Here is a 17,193-nt window from a genome sequence, read left to right as displayed (position 1 = left end):
GTGGCAAATCAAAAGAGATCAATCTTTCAAAGTTATTCGATTTCTCAATTCAGGGGGACTTGAATGGCTAAATTTCAGCCTCAATTCTATAAATTCTGCATGTTCTTTACTCATAAACAACCAGTTTATTAAAATGATAGAAAGTGGCCACTCTTCCAAAGTGGTTAAGTAATTGACCAATTTGAATATTCAAAGCACCGGTCTCCACTCCCCAGCCATAGTCTCTGATATATATAGGGTCCTATAAGGTTTGTCTATTCAGTATGCTGCAGCATTCCCTGTTCATCCATTGTGTTAAAAATATAGCACTAAAAAGCAAAGTGATTGCAAAAACAGGGGATGAGAGAGGGACTAAAAGAGGTTTGGAACAGGATTGAGAGCAGAAGGATCTTACCGTCTGTTTTTAACAGTGCCCTGTTTTTTCCGGATATGTAATATGCAAACATAGGCTATTATTCTTTGTCAAGATGATATTTGAAAATAAAACACCAATACCATCATTTAAGTAAGTGGTTCTACTTAAAGCTAGTCAGGAATTATTTGTTGATTTTGCTCTTTTTTAAGGCAAAGAAATAAGCCAACCTGGAGTGTGAGGTAATCAGCCAGGATCTGGATAGGATGGTATAAATCTGACAACCCATTGACGATTGGGATGGATGCTTCTTTAGCCAGATTGTCCAGATCTGATTGTTTATACACTCGAGCCAACACTGCATCTGTCATGCTAGACAACACACTGCGGCAAACCAAGAAAAGATCATCTAAATTAATTATACTTAATAATTCCTTCTTTAAAACAAAATGTTAAACAGTAATAAGAAATGCTAATAAATTAGTATTCCTGCTGAGGTCACCCTCTCTCCAGGCTGTCCCCACCAGATGACTGAGCATGGCAAGGGGACTAGAACTGAGTCATTCCTGCCTGATACGGGATCTCTCTGATGGGCAGGCTTTGCTCTGGGGCTCCCCATCAGTCTGTCTGAGACTTTGTCAGAGCTGTGGTGTCTGAGAGCTGTCTGAGGCTCTCCCTAACCACGCCTTCATCTTTCCCTTCTCCTTCCACAGGGACCAGACCTGCCTCCTGGTTTGAAGGCTCTCCCTGCCTACGCCTGCTTCTTTGCTCCTTAATCTATCACAGGTGTTTTTCCTCAATGTCTTGCAGGTCTAATTCCATCTTGCATATGCACCCTGCTTCTTAGTGTTCCTAAACTGTTACAGCCAACAATGAACTCTGGTGCTTATAAAATTCAAAAATCACTCAGAAAACTACTTGCCCCCAGGGACTAGAGTATCAGATTGAAAACCATATTCCTATAACAATATTTTCTAGACTTTCGGATTTTTTTTCCAAATTTCCATAGATTTCTCATACTTGTGTTATCCAAATTTTCAGATTTTATGACTCAGCAAAATTTCCAAAAACATATGGAGATTAACATAAAATTCCCAGCTCTTTGTTTAGAAAATTAAGGGCATGAGAAACCAGCAAATAAACAGCTATGTTATTACCCTTATTTAATAAAAGACATTTTTCACACCAAAAAAGGTATGAAGGACATAATCTCAAAGAATGATCCTTGAAATTGAATTAATTTAGCTTTATGAAACTCACTATTCTTATTTTTATTTTACCAATTCTGATGGAAACTTCTCCATAGCAGGGTATCAGTGGGGGAATCAAGATTTGGAAAGCACTGCTCTGAACTATCTAAGCACATTGTATATTACGCTTAGAGAGAGGTGAATAAAAGAGCCACTTCAGTTTCTATTGAAAAACAGGTGATGTTGGTTAACTTTTGACGGTGGACTAAGACAAGTTTTCAAATTTTGCTACACGTGAAAATCACTTGGAGAGTTGTAAAGTAAGGTAAATCATAACTAAAGCCAAAAAGTTTCATTATTTTAGTTTTACTAAGTTTCCATTTATATTGTCAGAGCTTGGGCTCAGATCTTCTAAACCCGTTGTACAGACTGGGTCCCCAGACCCCTCACACACAGGTCCATGCTAGGTAATTGGGAAAGATTCCAGGAGCTGTTGGTAGATGACATGAGCCCAGTCCTCAGCTTCCTCAGTGGCAGCAGCTTACAGGTCCGGTAGCTTATAGGTCCTGCCGTGGCAGTGGACTTGCAGAGGGTCCCGGGGGCACTAGCAGCTGCAGCCTGCAGCAGCAGCCTCCAGCAGCAGTCTCCAGCAGCAGCGGGGGCATCCCGGGGATAGGAGGCACCATGGATCAGAGTCACTCATCCTTATACTTAAGTCCATAACCCAGGACACCTGGGTGCACATGCGCACTTACACTAGACAATAACCAAAGAACACCTGAGCACATATGCCTATTTACATCAAATGTCAGCAAGATTCTGAACATCTGAGGGGCCCTGACCATTTTCCTATATTTTCCCAACAAGAGTTTTTAAGGCTCTTGATGCCTAGGCCATACCAATATTAATTGTCAGAAAGATCAGAATCTTTAAGGGTGGGGACTAAGGATCAGTATGTTTAAAAACTTTCCAGGAGATTCCAATGTGCAGCCAAGTTTGAGAAACAAAGCTCGCACCTTTCTCCTCAGATCAAAAGCATCAGAATCACCTGTGAACTTATTAGAACAGCAGACTCTCAGGCACTGCCCAGATTTACTGTATCAGAATCTGCATTTTAACAAGGTCTCCAGGTAATTAGTTTACATATTAAAATTTGAGACAATAAAAAAGGAATTGAGGCTATGGTATTTTTTAAAGTACCATTCATTCTTTTCCTACAATCCTAACTAGGCAAAAAATCAAAGCTTCTGAGATGGTAGTCCACAAAGACAGAGGACTTTGTTTATAATCTCCTTGGCAGGTAGTGTTCTCTAGATCAACTGAAGGAAAAAACAAATCTCAAATCATCTGAGAAAAAAATAATCCACTGCCTTTCATAAAGGCCCCCCCACATTAGTGTAACCAGCTACCCCGACCTATCTGATGCCCTAAGGCAATGGTTCCCAAATGTGGGTGTGTATGAGAACTAAGTGAAGACCTAGGCTCCTGAAATAAAGTATGGCCAAGGCCTTTGTACTTTGACCAAATTCTTCAAGTGATTCAGATAACCTTCCAAAGTTTGAGAACTGCTGCCGTAAGGCACAGGAAGCTCTGTTAAGAAGAATTTTAAATCTGCTCCCCCTTTCTTCAATGTCTTTATTCAAATCCCCTTCCCAGTACAGATATACTGATGCTTCATACTATAAGAATTTGGGCTTCTAACTCTATCATGGAAAAGTAACTTAGATGATGGTTGATATTTCAGTAAGGTCTATATTATAACTAATTATTAATTCCCTATTTCAAAAGAAATAGTTAATTTTATGACATCTAAAAAGCCTATGAGAGAGAGAGAGGCAGAGGGGTAATTAACCCTAGAAGTTGTACTTCAGACTTCTGTAGACATGTATCCATTTCTAAAGTATGTAGAGATAGGATAAAAAATCAGGACTAACATTGCAGTTGACTTTCTGGAATCTCATAGTTAGAAATGCAAATTTGACTTGTACTACTCTCAAATCATTTTAAAGAGCTAGGATCATGGACTGCCAGCCTCTTATGGTTTTCATGAAGTTTACAGTGTGTTGTTGAGTTTTGCTAGATTCAGTGTGTGTTACATGTAAACATTATCTTAACTTCAAAGATGAAGAGGCCAAAACCTTTTAAAACTTTGGAGTAGTCAGAACAAGGTTAGAGTGAGGAAAGATGAGGATGAAAGAGGTAAACACTAGTGGCACAATTGGAGAAATCAATGACCTATATGCATAAATCTTTCAAGAAGATTGAAAAAAGATAGTTGTGGTTCCCTCTCTTGAACAGGTCCTCATCCCAAAAGGTGCTGAAGCAAAGCAGCCAAAGACAAAACATGCATTTAGTTGTTCTTTTTATAATATTGAGTCGGTATCCCTAATCTCTATAGTGCAATTTCATGGGAGAGTGCTTGGTTGATTTTACTGAGGTTTCCCAAGACCCCTTAGAACAAAGGTTCTCTACCCTGGTGGCACATTAGTATCACCTATGGAGCTTTGCAAAACCCTAATGCCGTATTCTGACCTTCGGAAGGTTAAATCATAAACTATCGTGGTGGGATCCACATCCATTTTAAAGCTCCCCAAGTTACTCCAATATAAAGACGAGGCTGAGAAACACTGTCCTAGAAAATAGGGGTGGGGGGAGGCGGAGTGATAGTGTACTAGTCTGCTGCTGAGTGGCACAACTGGTCAATGTAGAGGAGGAAAGTTTTAGTAGTTACTGAAATCCCATAGTACAAGGAAAGTAAGGGATAACAACATGACATGCTTTACTGGAAAGAACGAGATCTTATACACTTAAAAAAAGTATTTTCCTTTCACATCAGTCAGTGCAAAGAGCAGTCTCCTGACGGCAGCAGTAACTGTAGTCTTTTCCCCCTTCAATGCTTGCAAGCATCCCTAGTACCCAGATTTTGGTCTCTGATATTGTTCTATAGAAGGAAGAAAAAAAAAAAAAAAAAAAAAAGAACCAGAAAGCATTAGAGGAGAAAGTCCATGTCCTTAGGCAGGATAAAATCAGAATAGATCTGTAACATTGTGTTGTTGCCAGGAAACGAGTAATTTTAAAAATAGCAGGGGCACTGCTTCAAGGAAAAAGAGTCAACTTAAAGGAGCTCCTATTTGTCAAATTGTGATCATTTTACTAAAAATCATTAAATGAAATAGGTTGTGCTTGTAAAAGGCCATGATGCTCATAAGAAAAGAGTTAATCTAAAGAAATATAATTTCTATAAAAATATAATTGTAAGGTCAAAGAAGGGTGAATATTACCGTATACATTTCAATTTATTTACTTAAGTAGAAAAGTGTTTATATATAACTATATGGATACAGATAGATATTTTGTGTTTTTTTGGTAAGTATATTTCTGTTCGTTAAGTATAGATAAGTATTTTTAATCTGCACAAACCATAAAGAATTAACATTATTTGTAAGCCAATTAGTCCTAAAAATAGTAGAAACTGTATTTCAAATGGACAGTCCCCATCAGCATTTGTGATCTTATATAAAAGTCCAGAAGTTAACTAGCACGAGGTGTCATATACAATTTCTAATTAGAAAGACAATACAACCATTTATTCCAAAATAATGTCTTAATTAACTGTCCTGAAAAAGAATCTAAATTTTTAGACTCACTTTCCTGTTTTTCTGAGAATGAAATATTTTGATGACTCAACTAATTATAACACAATGCCAATAACAAAGTTGTATGTCTTTAAATATTGAAATCAGGCCAGGTTAATATATTCTAAAAACAATTACAATGGGTTATGTACTGCCAGAGATTAAAAACAAATGAACAAATAAAACTTAAAGAACACCTTATCTTCTAATTTTCTGAAAAAAAATCAGATTCTACATGAAAGATAGTAATAAGGATTCTGTGGTAAACAGAATAATGACCCCGAAAATGTCCTTCTAATCCCCAGAACCTGCAAAGATGTTACCTTACTTGGCAAAAGGAATTTTGCAGATATGATTAAATGAAGGATCTTGATATGGGGTAATTATCCTGGAGTGGGCCCAGTATAATCACAAGAATCTTTATAAGAGAGAGGCAGAAGTTCAAAAATGAGAGAAAATGTTACGATGTTGGCTTTGAAGATGGAAGAAGGGGCCACAAGCCAAAGGATGTAGGCAGCCTCTGGAGGCTGCAAAAGGTAAGGAATAGGATTCTCCCTGGAACCTCCAGAAGGAACACAGCCCTGTGAAGCCATTTTAGGCTTCTGACCTCCAGAACTGTAAGATAATGAATTTGTGTTGTTTAAAGCCACTAAATTTGTGGTAATTTATTAAAGCAGCAATAGGAAACCAATATAAATCTTATCACAAAAAGTGAAGCCTATGTGATAAAAAAATAATCAGCTAGTGGTCAGCAACCTGTTTAATTCACCTTAAATCTAGCAACCAGTTCCTACTAACCAAAATTAAGTGGTCAGCAACCCACTTAAGCTGCATCACTACCTTCCTGAGATAATTATTTTTTCTTTCCAGTCTGGTAAAATTATATAAACCCTGAGAAGGTATAAAAATAGTCTCTTGTAGAATTCCTGACAAGCCAGTAATATATAGGATTTTAAATTCCAGGACCATACAAGAATAAGAATAAAAAAATAAAATTTAATCTATAATGTTAATAGTATTGTGCCCAATTTTGTCAAAATATTAATCAACTCTAATCAATGTGGTATTTATGTGTATTTTTTCCTTTGTAAAATGTTTAGAGCATTCAGGAAAATCTGAAATGCCAGGCTTATGATTAAGTTAAATGTTTGAGAGCATTTGATTGAGTTTGCAATCAATGTTTAAACGTTTGAGAAAACTTGTTTTGTTCACTTAATATGCATTTGATTTGTTGGTTGTATAAGTAGTATGTGAATGTTTAAAGCAATGAAAACTTGAACATGCATCAGAATCAACAGGAGGGCTTGTTAAAACACAGTCGACTGTGTTTCTGATTCATTTGGTCTGGGTTGAGGCCAGAGAATTTACATTTTTGAAAAGTTCCCAAGGGCTGCTTATGCTGCTGGTTTGGTGACCAGGCTTTGAGAACCAGTGATTTAGAAGAATATTTGCTATCTTATGTTTAAAAGAATTCCGAATGTTTGATAAATTCATTTCATAGAGTTATAATAGATTGGATTGTAAACAAAGGACAAAGGATAGAGAATATTCTGGTAGGCACAAAAAGCCTCTTGGACATTAAAGCATCTATGGGCAAAATGGGGCATGACAAAGCTTGATAGAAAATACCACTTTAGTCCTCTTTTAGCCACAGAAGCTGCAGGTAAAGTGGAATCCAATGATATGGGGGGTGGAGAGGGAGTTAGGGGAAGCCATTCCAGGGTTGTTTTCACATTGGAATCACTTGGGGGAACAAAGATATTAAAGACACTTGACAATTATTTCATCTTATTTTGTCAGTGATGTTGGTTTTCTACTTCATGCTTAAAGTTGCTATGAATCATGGAGAAATCACCATTCTTATTCTTATTTTTCCAGGCTGCTAAAGATCTTAAAAATGAATAAAAACAAACCTTTTCACTGGAAACCATGACAAACCTGTAACTACAGCTGGACTGCAGGCGCATTAACAGTAATCTGGGCTTTATATTGTTCTCCATCAATTTAAAACCCCAGCTTTAAACATTGTAAGAGCTTTATTATACGTGCTGCAAATGAAAGGTTGACAACTGAACAATACTTGCTGGTTCTGTAATGACTTTTCATTTTGGCCTCTTTTCATTTCCATCAAATATATAGAGTTCTGCTAGCCTTCCGGTGGATTCCTGCGGCTTTGCAGACAATCTTAGGCGTCTGCCAAAAATGGTAGCAAAAAAGCTTTTGCAAAATCCAAATTACGCAAATTTAGTTTCACACATATGCCAGTTTGCCCTGGATGTTTAATAGCCAAAATTAGGAATTTTCAAAAACGATTAACAAGTTAAAATATTTATTTAACTTATTTTGCCTAAATGTCTAAAATGTGGTCTATTTCCGCCCATCATCTCTTTTTCTACTGTTTAGAAAAAGGAAAGGCATGGCATGGGACTTTAAATGGAAAGATGGTTCAGGAGGTAAAATGTTAACATTGAGTATTTCTGGTTGGCTGTATCTGTGGCTCTATCTATGTTTTTATCTCTTAGCAGTTTCTATCAAAAGGAGTATAACTGAAATAACCAGAAAAAAAAAATCATTCAAAAAAGGAAATTTCTCTCAAACATTATTTTGAAAGTAATTGAAAATGGATAGGACTTTTTAGAGCAATGACTAATTCTTGGCCTTGGTGAAGAAATGTACAGGATAAGTCTGGTAACATCTTGTCATACCAATAAGCAAGGGAGTTATCAAAGACCAATAGAGTTAGGTCAAAATGACCCAACTTGAACACAGATCACATTGGCTAAATATGGGATAATTTGAGCATCAGTAAGAATAATAACTGTAATAAACTGAAACTTTCAAATATATTAAAATCCATGAGTTTATAAAGATACTAAAAAACAGAAGAGCTTTAAGAGTGATAGCAAGACCAATTTCAATACAAATTAAAGGAACTCTCACTCAGATTGTATAAACTCTTGATCAGAACAGACTACATAAAAATGGAACAAGCTAGCAAGATAGCTCAGCATGTAAAGAGCACCCAAATACTGAATATTTTCTTCCTTTTTAAATTTTTTTTCAGTTGCGCTGAGAATGAGCCCCATGTGACTGGTGCATGCAGAGACGCTCTGAATATTTTCTTTTTAAAAAAATTTTAACATTTATTTGTACATATTTGTAGGGTGCATTGTGTTGTTTCAATACATGCTCAATTTCATACACTGCTCAATGATTCAGTTAGGGTGGATAGCATAGCTTTGTACCCGTCAGTCCACCACTTCTTCTCCCCACCACCATCCTCCCCTTCTGGCCTCTGGTAACCATTATTCTACTCTTTACTTCTATGAGAACCATTTCTTTTTAGTTTTTAGATTCCACATATGAGTGGGATATGTGGTATTTGTCTTTCTGTGCTTGGCTTACTTCACTTAACATGATGGTCTCCAGTTCCATCCATGTTGTTGCAAATGACAGGATTTCATTTTTTCATATTTGAATAGTATTTCATTATGTATATACACCACAGTTCTTTTATCCATTCATTAATTTATGAGCATTTAGGCTTGTTCCATCTCTTGGCTATCGTGAATAGGGTTGCAGTGAACATGGGAATGCAGGTGTCTCTTCAACATATTGACTTAATTTCCTTTGGGTATATACCCAGTACTGGGATAGTTAGTCATAGGTTAGATCTATTTTTAGTTCCCTGAGGAACTTCCATGCTGTTTTCCACAATGGCTATACCAATTTACACTGCCACCAGTAATATAGAAGTGTTCCTTTTTCTCCACATCCTCGCCAGCATTTGTTATTTTCTGTCTTGTTCATAGTAGCCATTCTAACCAGAGTGAGGTGATATCTTATTGTGGTTTTAAGTAGCATTTCTCTTATGATTAGTGATATTGAGCTTTTTTCATGTGCCTGTTAGCAATTTGTATGTCTTCTTTTGAGAAATGTCTGTTCAGGTCCTTTGACCATTTTTTAATTGGGTTATTTGTTTATTTTGCTGTTGAGTTGTTTGAATTCCTCATATATTCTGGATATTAGCCTCTTGTCTGATGTGTAGTTTGCCAACACTTTCTCCTATTCTGTAGATTGTCTCTTCACTTTGTTGAAGACAAAGTTCACTTCTGCTGTGTAGAAGCTTCTTAGTTTGATGCAATCCTATTTATGTATTTTTGCTTTAGTTGCCTGTACCTTTGTAGTCTCTCTCAAAAAAAGTGCTGCCCACTCCCATTTTGTGTAGCATTTCCCCTATGTTTTCATCTAGTAGTTTTATAGTTTTATGCCTTAAATTCAGTTCTTTGATCTATTTTGAGTTGATTTTTGTGTATGGTGAGAGATAGGGGTCTAGTTTCAATCTTCTGCCTATGAATATCCACTTTTCCCAGCACCATTTGTTGAAGAGGCTGTTCTTTCTGCAGTGTATATTTTTGGTACCTTTCTTTTGACAATCAGTTAGCTATAAGTGCGTGGGTTTATTTCTGGGTTTTCTATTCCATTCCATTGGTGTATTTGTCTGATTTTATGTCAGTACCATGCTGTTTTGGTTACTATAGCTAAACAGTATATTTTGAAGTCAGATAGTGTAATACCTAATACTAAATATTTTCATTCAAGGCTCAAAGACCATTTCAAAGAAGTGGTGTGGAAGAGGCATAAAAGCAATGGGTAGTCTGAATAAACCCTTCCAACTCCAATTTTCTGTTATTCTTTGAACTTGTTTAGAAATTAACTAAAATATCATGAAAAACAAAACAATAAAAACGTAATAAGCAAAATCCCCCACGGCCCCAGGAAGACCAGGTACAGAGTCTGTGGGTTAGGTGAATAAATGCTTAAAAACACAAGTAGAGTGCTTGGTTATATCTTAAGAGAAAACGTGGATGATGATGAGATGGACAATCATACAGAAATCCTGATGAGTTTCTCCTAAAATATTGGAACATGGTGAACAATATCACAGAAGTCAAAGGCAACAGACGTTGCATTCTCATAGGGCCCTATCATTCATTATCCCTTTTGTCCCCATTCTACCTTATGTGAATCAAAGCATGTGATCTCTAAACTTGTTTGTTATCAATGACAGCTCATCAGTTGAAGAGCTGCCTGGAAAATATGGGAGAAATTTTTGGTTGTGCATGACACCATTGAGAAGCTTCTAATCATTTTTTAAATGAATGTTTCCTAATTTTCTTTTTTGTCAAAGCAGATCAAGGCCCTAGAGGAGACATAGGCTCTATCCCCAGTATAAATTGGTCAAGGGATAAACTCTCAGACTGAGTTTCTCTCCAAAACGGAGAATATTTGAGCTCTCTGGAATCTCTACACAGGTTAGCATTTTAGTAATATCAATATAGGAATGATGAGGAAGCAAGATAATACCTTCAGCAAACCTAGATGGGGTCTTCTCAAATGGGCTGGTATTAAAAGGTGTCAAGTATGTTGAATAAATTGCCAAATTCATTTTATTAATGAAGGGTTATATAATGACTGGATTATTATAGCTTGGATGTTAGATCCCAAGTTTGGAGACCTCATAGAAAAATGCGTGGGGCATAATGACATTCATAATGACCTACTCAAAATGTACTATAGGAAGTTCAGTGTTGCATCAGTGCAAGCTGTCTAGGAAACCACAGAGATGGCCAGAATCGAGTCATAGCTTGTCCTGAGATTGGGTTAGACCATAACTTGATTCAACAAACATTACTTAAATTTCTTCTTTATGCCTGTTCTTTACAACCATGATCTCATTTATTCTCATATAACTCATTGAGATAAGCATTGGTATCTCCATTTTGCGACTGAAGAATCTGAGATGTGAATTCAACCAAAGCCCGACCCTGCTTTAAAGCCCTCTTCATACTATGGCACACTTCCTTTAAGAGACTATATCATAATTCATATTGTGAGAGACTAATTTACTGTTTGGGTATATATTTCCCATTAGGTACCAATATTTTCAAGTATTTTGCCAAGAAACATATATTACCTTTTTTGGTCTTAATATCATTGGTAAAAATTCCTTAATAATAGCATTCCTGCTCTTTAAAACATTCCTTTGAAGATGGCAACGGTTAACTCCTTTTCTTGAGGACTGTGTCTCACCCACAAATCCCCCTATTATCTCCATTATCTGAGGTATCAGAATGACAATGATGAGAAACCGTTCCATATTGCCACAGGGACATGTGAATATGTTATTGTAGTGGGTCGAATGGTGTCCCTCCATAATTCATGTCCACTTTGAAACTCAGAATGTGACCTTGTTTAAAAGTAGGATCTTTGCAAATATAATTATGTAAGATTAGGTCGTACTGGAGTGGGGTAGGTCCTAATTCCAATGACAGGTGTTCTTATAAGAAGAGGAGGGAATACACAGAGACACAGAGAGAATAAGCTTAAGAAGAGGAGGCAGAGTTTGGAGTTATGCAGCTACAAGCTAATGAATGCTAAAGATTGCTGGGAGCCACTAGAAAGATAACTGTGGTCCTGACATCACATTGATTTTGGGCTTCCATCCTCCAGAACTGTGAGAGAACAAATTTCTTTTGTTTTAAGCCACCAACTTTGTGGTAATTTGTTATGGCAGCCCTAAGAAACTAGTATAGTGGTTTATGCTGATTTTCCTTTCTACTAGTTTTGCATCAGCAGAACACACTTTTAGTAGTCACTACCATTAGTAAATTATGTCTACAGGGAAAGTAATTAGAGTAGAACGATGTTACATTATTTGGTTTTATACGGAGCTTTTCATACACGTGGCTCCTGAAGCCGCATTACTAAGTACTATATTAAGGTGAAAATGACTGTGAAGCTATTATGCACCTTTCAATGGTGCACTCAGAGCATTAGGCATGAACAGCTGTCATTATAGAAGAAATAGAAAGCCTTAAACTGGAGTGTTATTGTCCCACTGCTGTTGCTAAGTTCCATCCGATTCTAAATTTCCAAAGAATCAGTGATGTGAGTCATGCTAAGGTGTCACTTCTGGAGTCACATGTTAAACAACAAGCCCAAAGCAAGACAAAGATAGAATATCAAGCTGTTAACCCAGGTAGAGCACCAGAACATTGACAAAATCTGATCTGTAAATACCCTCAAATCTGAAGCAAATTTAACTGAATGTATATGTGTATGTTTTGTGTTTTCAGATATATTAGGGGGTAAAAGAGAGTTGCTAAGAGAGACTCCTCAAAAGAGGGAAGTGAGCAATAGGGTTGATTTCATCCAATGGGAGCCTGGGCCTCCAGGGATTGACAATGAACCAAGGAAACAACTGAAATCTTAAGGCTGTCTTACCATGATACACTCCCTTACCAGCTAGAGTGTATCTAGGTAAATGAAATTTAGCAAAATTCATAATAGAGATGTGAACCTGACTATGCAGAAAAGAGTTAACACAGCAGCCTTGAGATGGCTATCTTTCGAAGGCCTGCTTACAAAGTTGGCCTTTGGCTGGTATCTGGGAACTTGGACTTCAAAAGGATTTCCATCATTCCGTGAACTAAGTGTGCCTCACCATGCCTAAACTGTTGTAAACATATTACGATTTATACTGAATACCCACTTTCATTATGAGAACCTGGAATATGGGTTTGTGCTAGGCAGAGGGTGCTTATGTGACCAATCGGTCCCCGATAAAATCCTTGGGAACTGGTTTGCTGGGGCAATGAAGCGCATCCTGTGTGACTCCACTGGGAGAGGACGCTTGGAAGCTTGTACCTGGTGTCCCCCAGACTTCCTTCACCCCCTACACCTTTTCTCTTTGCTGATTTTGTTTGGTATCCTTTTGTAATAAATCTTAGCCATTAGTACAACAATATGTTGAGCCCTGTGAGTCCTCCTAATCAATCATCAAACCTGGGGGTGGTGTTGGAGACCCCTGACACACCAGCTCCTCCAAAATATCAGTGGACAGCTCCATCTCGGTGCTCCCCTTCATTCACTTTCAGATTACACAATATTCAACTCAGACTTAGCTAAGGAGAATTCACCCACAATATTTTGTACAATGAATAGGTTTTATTATTGTAATTAAGGAATAAAAGAGGAATACATTTTTCATCTCTTTAGTTGTGAAATCTTCTTTGGGATACTACTTTATTATGATCTAATTTTTAAAATCTTGCTTAACTCTAAATGTAAGATTTTCCGTTGTGTTAAAAATACTTAACATGAGATCTAAAAAGCTTCTGCACAGTAAAGGAAAGGATCAACAGAGTGGAAAGGCAACGTACAGAAAGGGGAAAAATATTTGCAAACCATATATCTGATAAGGAATTAATATTAAAAATATAAAGGAACTCCTACAACTCAATAGCAAAAAAATTTTTTTAAAAAAAGAAATCCTATGAAAGAAGTAGGCAAAGGACTTGAATAGATATTTCTGCAAAAAAGACATACAAATGGCCAACAGGTACATGAAAAGGTGCTCAACATCACTAATCATCAGGGAAATGCAAATCAAAACCACAGTGAGATATCATCTCACATCTGTTAGGATCACTATTATATAAAAAAAAAATAGCAAATCTTGACAAGTATGTGGAGAAATTGAAAACCTTGTGCACCGTTGAAGGTAAAATGGTGCGGCCACTATGAAAAACAGTATGCAGATTCCTAATTACTATATGATTCGGCAATCCCACTTCTGGATATTTATCCAAAATAGTTGAAATCACATCTCAAAGAGATATTTGCCCTCTCGGATTTCTTGCAGCATTATTCGCAATAGCCAAGATGTGGAAACAACCTAAATATCCCATTAACAGATGAATGAATAAACAAAATGTGGTATATACATACAATGGAATATCATTAGGCTTTAAAAATAAAGAAATCTTCCCCCCCCCCACGACAAGCAAACAGAAAGGACATTGTTGGGGGGGAGGGGGGGAGGGAGAAGGGAGGGAGGTTTTGGTGATGGGGAGCAATAATCAGCCACAATGTATATCGACAAAATAAAATTTAAAAAAATAAAAAATAAAAATAAAGAAATCTTGCTACATGACGTGATATACCTGGAGGACATTATACTAAGTGAAATAAGCCAGTCACAGAAGGAAAAATACTGCATGATTCCACCTATGTGAGGAAGCTAAAGTAGTCAAACTCATAGAAGCAGAGAGTAGAATGGTGGTTGCCAGGAGCTGGGGTGGGGGGAGCAGGAGTTGCTGTTCAAGGGGTATAAAATTTCAGTTATGCAAGATGAATGAATAAGTTCTAGAGATCTTCTGTACAATTCATTTTTATCTTGAATGTGTATTTAGGGGTTTTATTCCCTGATCTGATTTTATTTTTTCTTTCTTTGGTAGGTGAGACTGAAGAACAACTCTTAAGAGTACTTAATTTTTAAAAGTTCAGATTTAAGATATGTTTATTTGCAGATTTTAGAACATTGCTGGCTTTCCTTCTGCTCCTGAACACATCCAGCTTGTTGCTGCCATAAGCTTTTGCACCAGCAATTCTTTCTGTCTGTGATGTTCTTTCTACAGCTTTGCATGTCTGGCTCTAGCTTTTTGTTGAGTTCTCAACTTAACTGTCACCTCCTCAGAGAGGCTTTCCTTGACTGCCCTATCTAACGAGGCCCCCACCTCGCCAACAGATCACCCTGTTTTAGCTTCTACTCATGCTTTGCTTGCTTAGTAAAAGCATCTTTGCTCTAGAATGTATTTCCACTGCAACAAGGATCTTGTTTGACTTAATCAGCATTTTATTCTCAGTGCTAAAATAATGTCTGGAAGAAAAACTAGGCATGCAATAACTATTTTTGAATAAATGAATAATTAGATCATTTAAACCAATAAGTGACACTTTGGAAATTGCATTTAACAGCTTTCAGGAGACTAGCCCAGTTTTCCTCTTTTTTCCCCCTCCCTTCTATCTTTCTGTTGCTACTTCACTGTGTTTCCCCTCAGGTTCATCTTTCACCAACATGCAGGCACTTTTGATTCTACCAGGCCCCAAAAGCAGCAAGACAGATGGAAAAGCAACATGGTCAATGAGTGTCAAGTGTGCACTATTCTCTTGACTGAAAGGGCCAACACTGTCATTTAAACATCATCCAATCCCTTTGCATCTTGAGAAGTTAAACCTTTACAAAAAGCAAAGAAAGCAATTACTAAGGGTTGCACAGTGCACATCGGCCGTGAATGTCATGGAGATTCATTTCCTTGCCTTTCCTGTTCAATTGCTTCTGTGGAAGGCAGTGGATTTCTCTTGTCTCCAATTTAGATTTATTGAATTTCTGAGTCTCAGCATATTTTACTTGTCAGATATTTTGGCAGATTAAGCAGTAATGGAGTACACAGAAGAAAGTCAGATTTCTACAGTAGCTCTCTACTCCCTTTTCTGAAACCCGTCATCTCCCATCCTGGCCTCTTCTGATATTGTTATCCTTATTCTCCTTATACCCTGAGGACTTCCTCCTGCCCTTTTCTAACTGCACCTGCCCTCACACTGCAGCCTTCTGCAATTCTCCCACAATGAGACTGTAGAGCTCAATTTTTACCACCAAGCTTACACTCATATTTGTCTGGCTTTCAACTTTATCTAAGGTCTTTATCTCCAATGGCTTGTGGACATTTGTACTCAGAGGTTCAACCTTTAATGCAATATGTCCAATACCTAAGCTATCACCTTCTCCCCAGAGCAGAAACTCCTTTGACTTTCCTGTTTCTGTGTGTGTATGTGTGTATGTGTATATATATATATATATATGCATGTGTATATATATATGCATATTTTAAGAGTAATCTAAAATCACTTTACCTCCATCTCTTCATCCTTCACAATCAGTTATCATGAAACCATATAAATCTCTTATGAGCTGTTCCTTCTTTACCATTGCTTCACTACATCACTAGCTTTGATTCATAGCACAACAGCCCAGGTTTCCTACATTACTCCTAACTCAGCGTTTCTCAAAGTGTGGTCCAACCACCCTTGCATCAGAATCACTTGGGAAGTTTGTTAAAATGTAGATCCCCAGGCACCTTCTGAACCTTAACCTGCAGAGTTAGAATTTCTGAGGGTGGGGCCCAGAATTCTGCATTTTAACAAGTTCTCCAACATAATTCCCAAACTAGGCTTTGGAATATATTAATCTCTCTGCCTCCCATCTCTATCCTGATCCAAATTACTGTGCATTTGTTCTCACGTAATTTACATTGGGACATACCTCTGTTTAAGGGCCACCACTTTATACCTAAAAGTATCTAAAAGTATCACATAGAGTTAAAGTGGGCCTTAAGGATCAGAACTTCATTTTACAGAAAAGGAAACTAAGATCCAGAGAAGTGTTCACCTGTGAAGGTCACACAGTAGATAAGTAGCAGAACTGGGGTTAGATCTCAGGTCTCCTAATTTTCAAGCCATGCAGAGAAGAGTTAACACAGCAGGCCTGACTGATATCTTTGAAAGTTCTGCTTGCAAAATTGGCTCTTTGATGACATTTGGGAACTTCAATTTGAGGAGGGTTTCCACCATTCCTAGGATGATAACAGTGGATCACTGTGCCTAAAAAATGTTTTAACAAAAAATATAATTTAAGGCAAACGCTTGCTTTCCTTTAAGGAGTCTGGAATTTGGGTATGTGCCAGGCAGAGAGTGCCAATGTGACCACCCTCCAATAAAAACCTTGGGCACTGAGTCTCTAACAAGCTTCCTTTGTAGGCAACATTTCACATGTGTTGTCACAACTTGTTACTAAGGGAATTAAGTGTGTTCTTTGTGACTCTACTAGAAGAGACTTTTGGAAGCTTGCACCTGGTTTCCCCTAGGCTGCACCACATTTGCCTTTTCCCTTTGTTGGTTGTGCTTGGTATACTTTCACTGTAATAAATCATAGCCATGAATATGACTATACGCTGAGTCCTGTAAGTTCTCCTAGTAGATCATCAAACTTCAGGGTCATCTTGGGGACCTCCTGACACACAAGCCAATGCTTTCCATAGCTTATCTCACTCCTCTTCTCATGGGCTGAATAGCAGAATGGCCTTAAAAAAAAGTGTGATTTAAATCCTGACTT

At 37.4% G+C, this 17,193-nt stretch overlaps 1 protein-coding gene across 1 annotated transcript in view; it reads right to left on the bottom strand.

Annotated features, from left to right (window-relative positions):
• Positions 1–17,193, bottom strand: part of OTC (ornithine transcarbamylase) — a 57,520-nt gene that overhangs the window by 17,049 nt on the left and 23,278 nt on the right. The window contains exon 5 of the mRNA XM_063084313.1: positions 583–736. Coding sequence (XP_062940383.1) covers positions 583–736 — 154 coding nt within the window. The remainder of the gene's footprint in view (positions 1–582; positions 737–17,193) is intronic.

Source organism: Cynocephalus volans, chromosome X (genome assembly GCF_027409185.1).
Source record: "Cynocephalus volans isolate mCynVol1 chromosome X, mCynVol1.pri, whole genome shotgun sequence".
Taxonomy (NCBI): Eukaryota; Metazoa; Chordata; class Mammalia; order Dermoptera; family Cynocephalidae; genus Cynocephalus; species Cynocephalus volans.
Note: the sequence above shows the minus strand (reverse complement) of the source record. Positions and strands in the feature narration are given on the sequence as shown.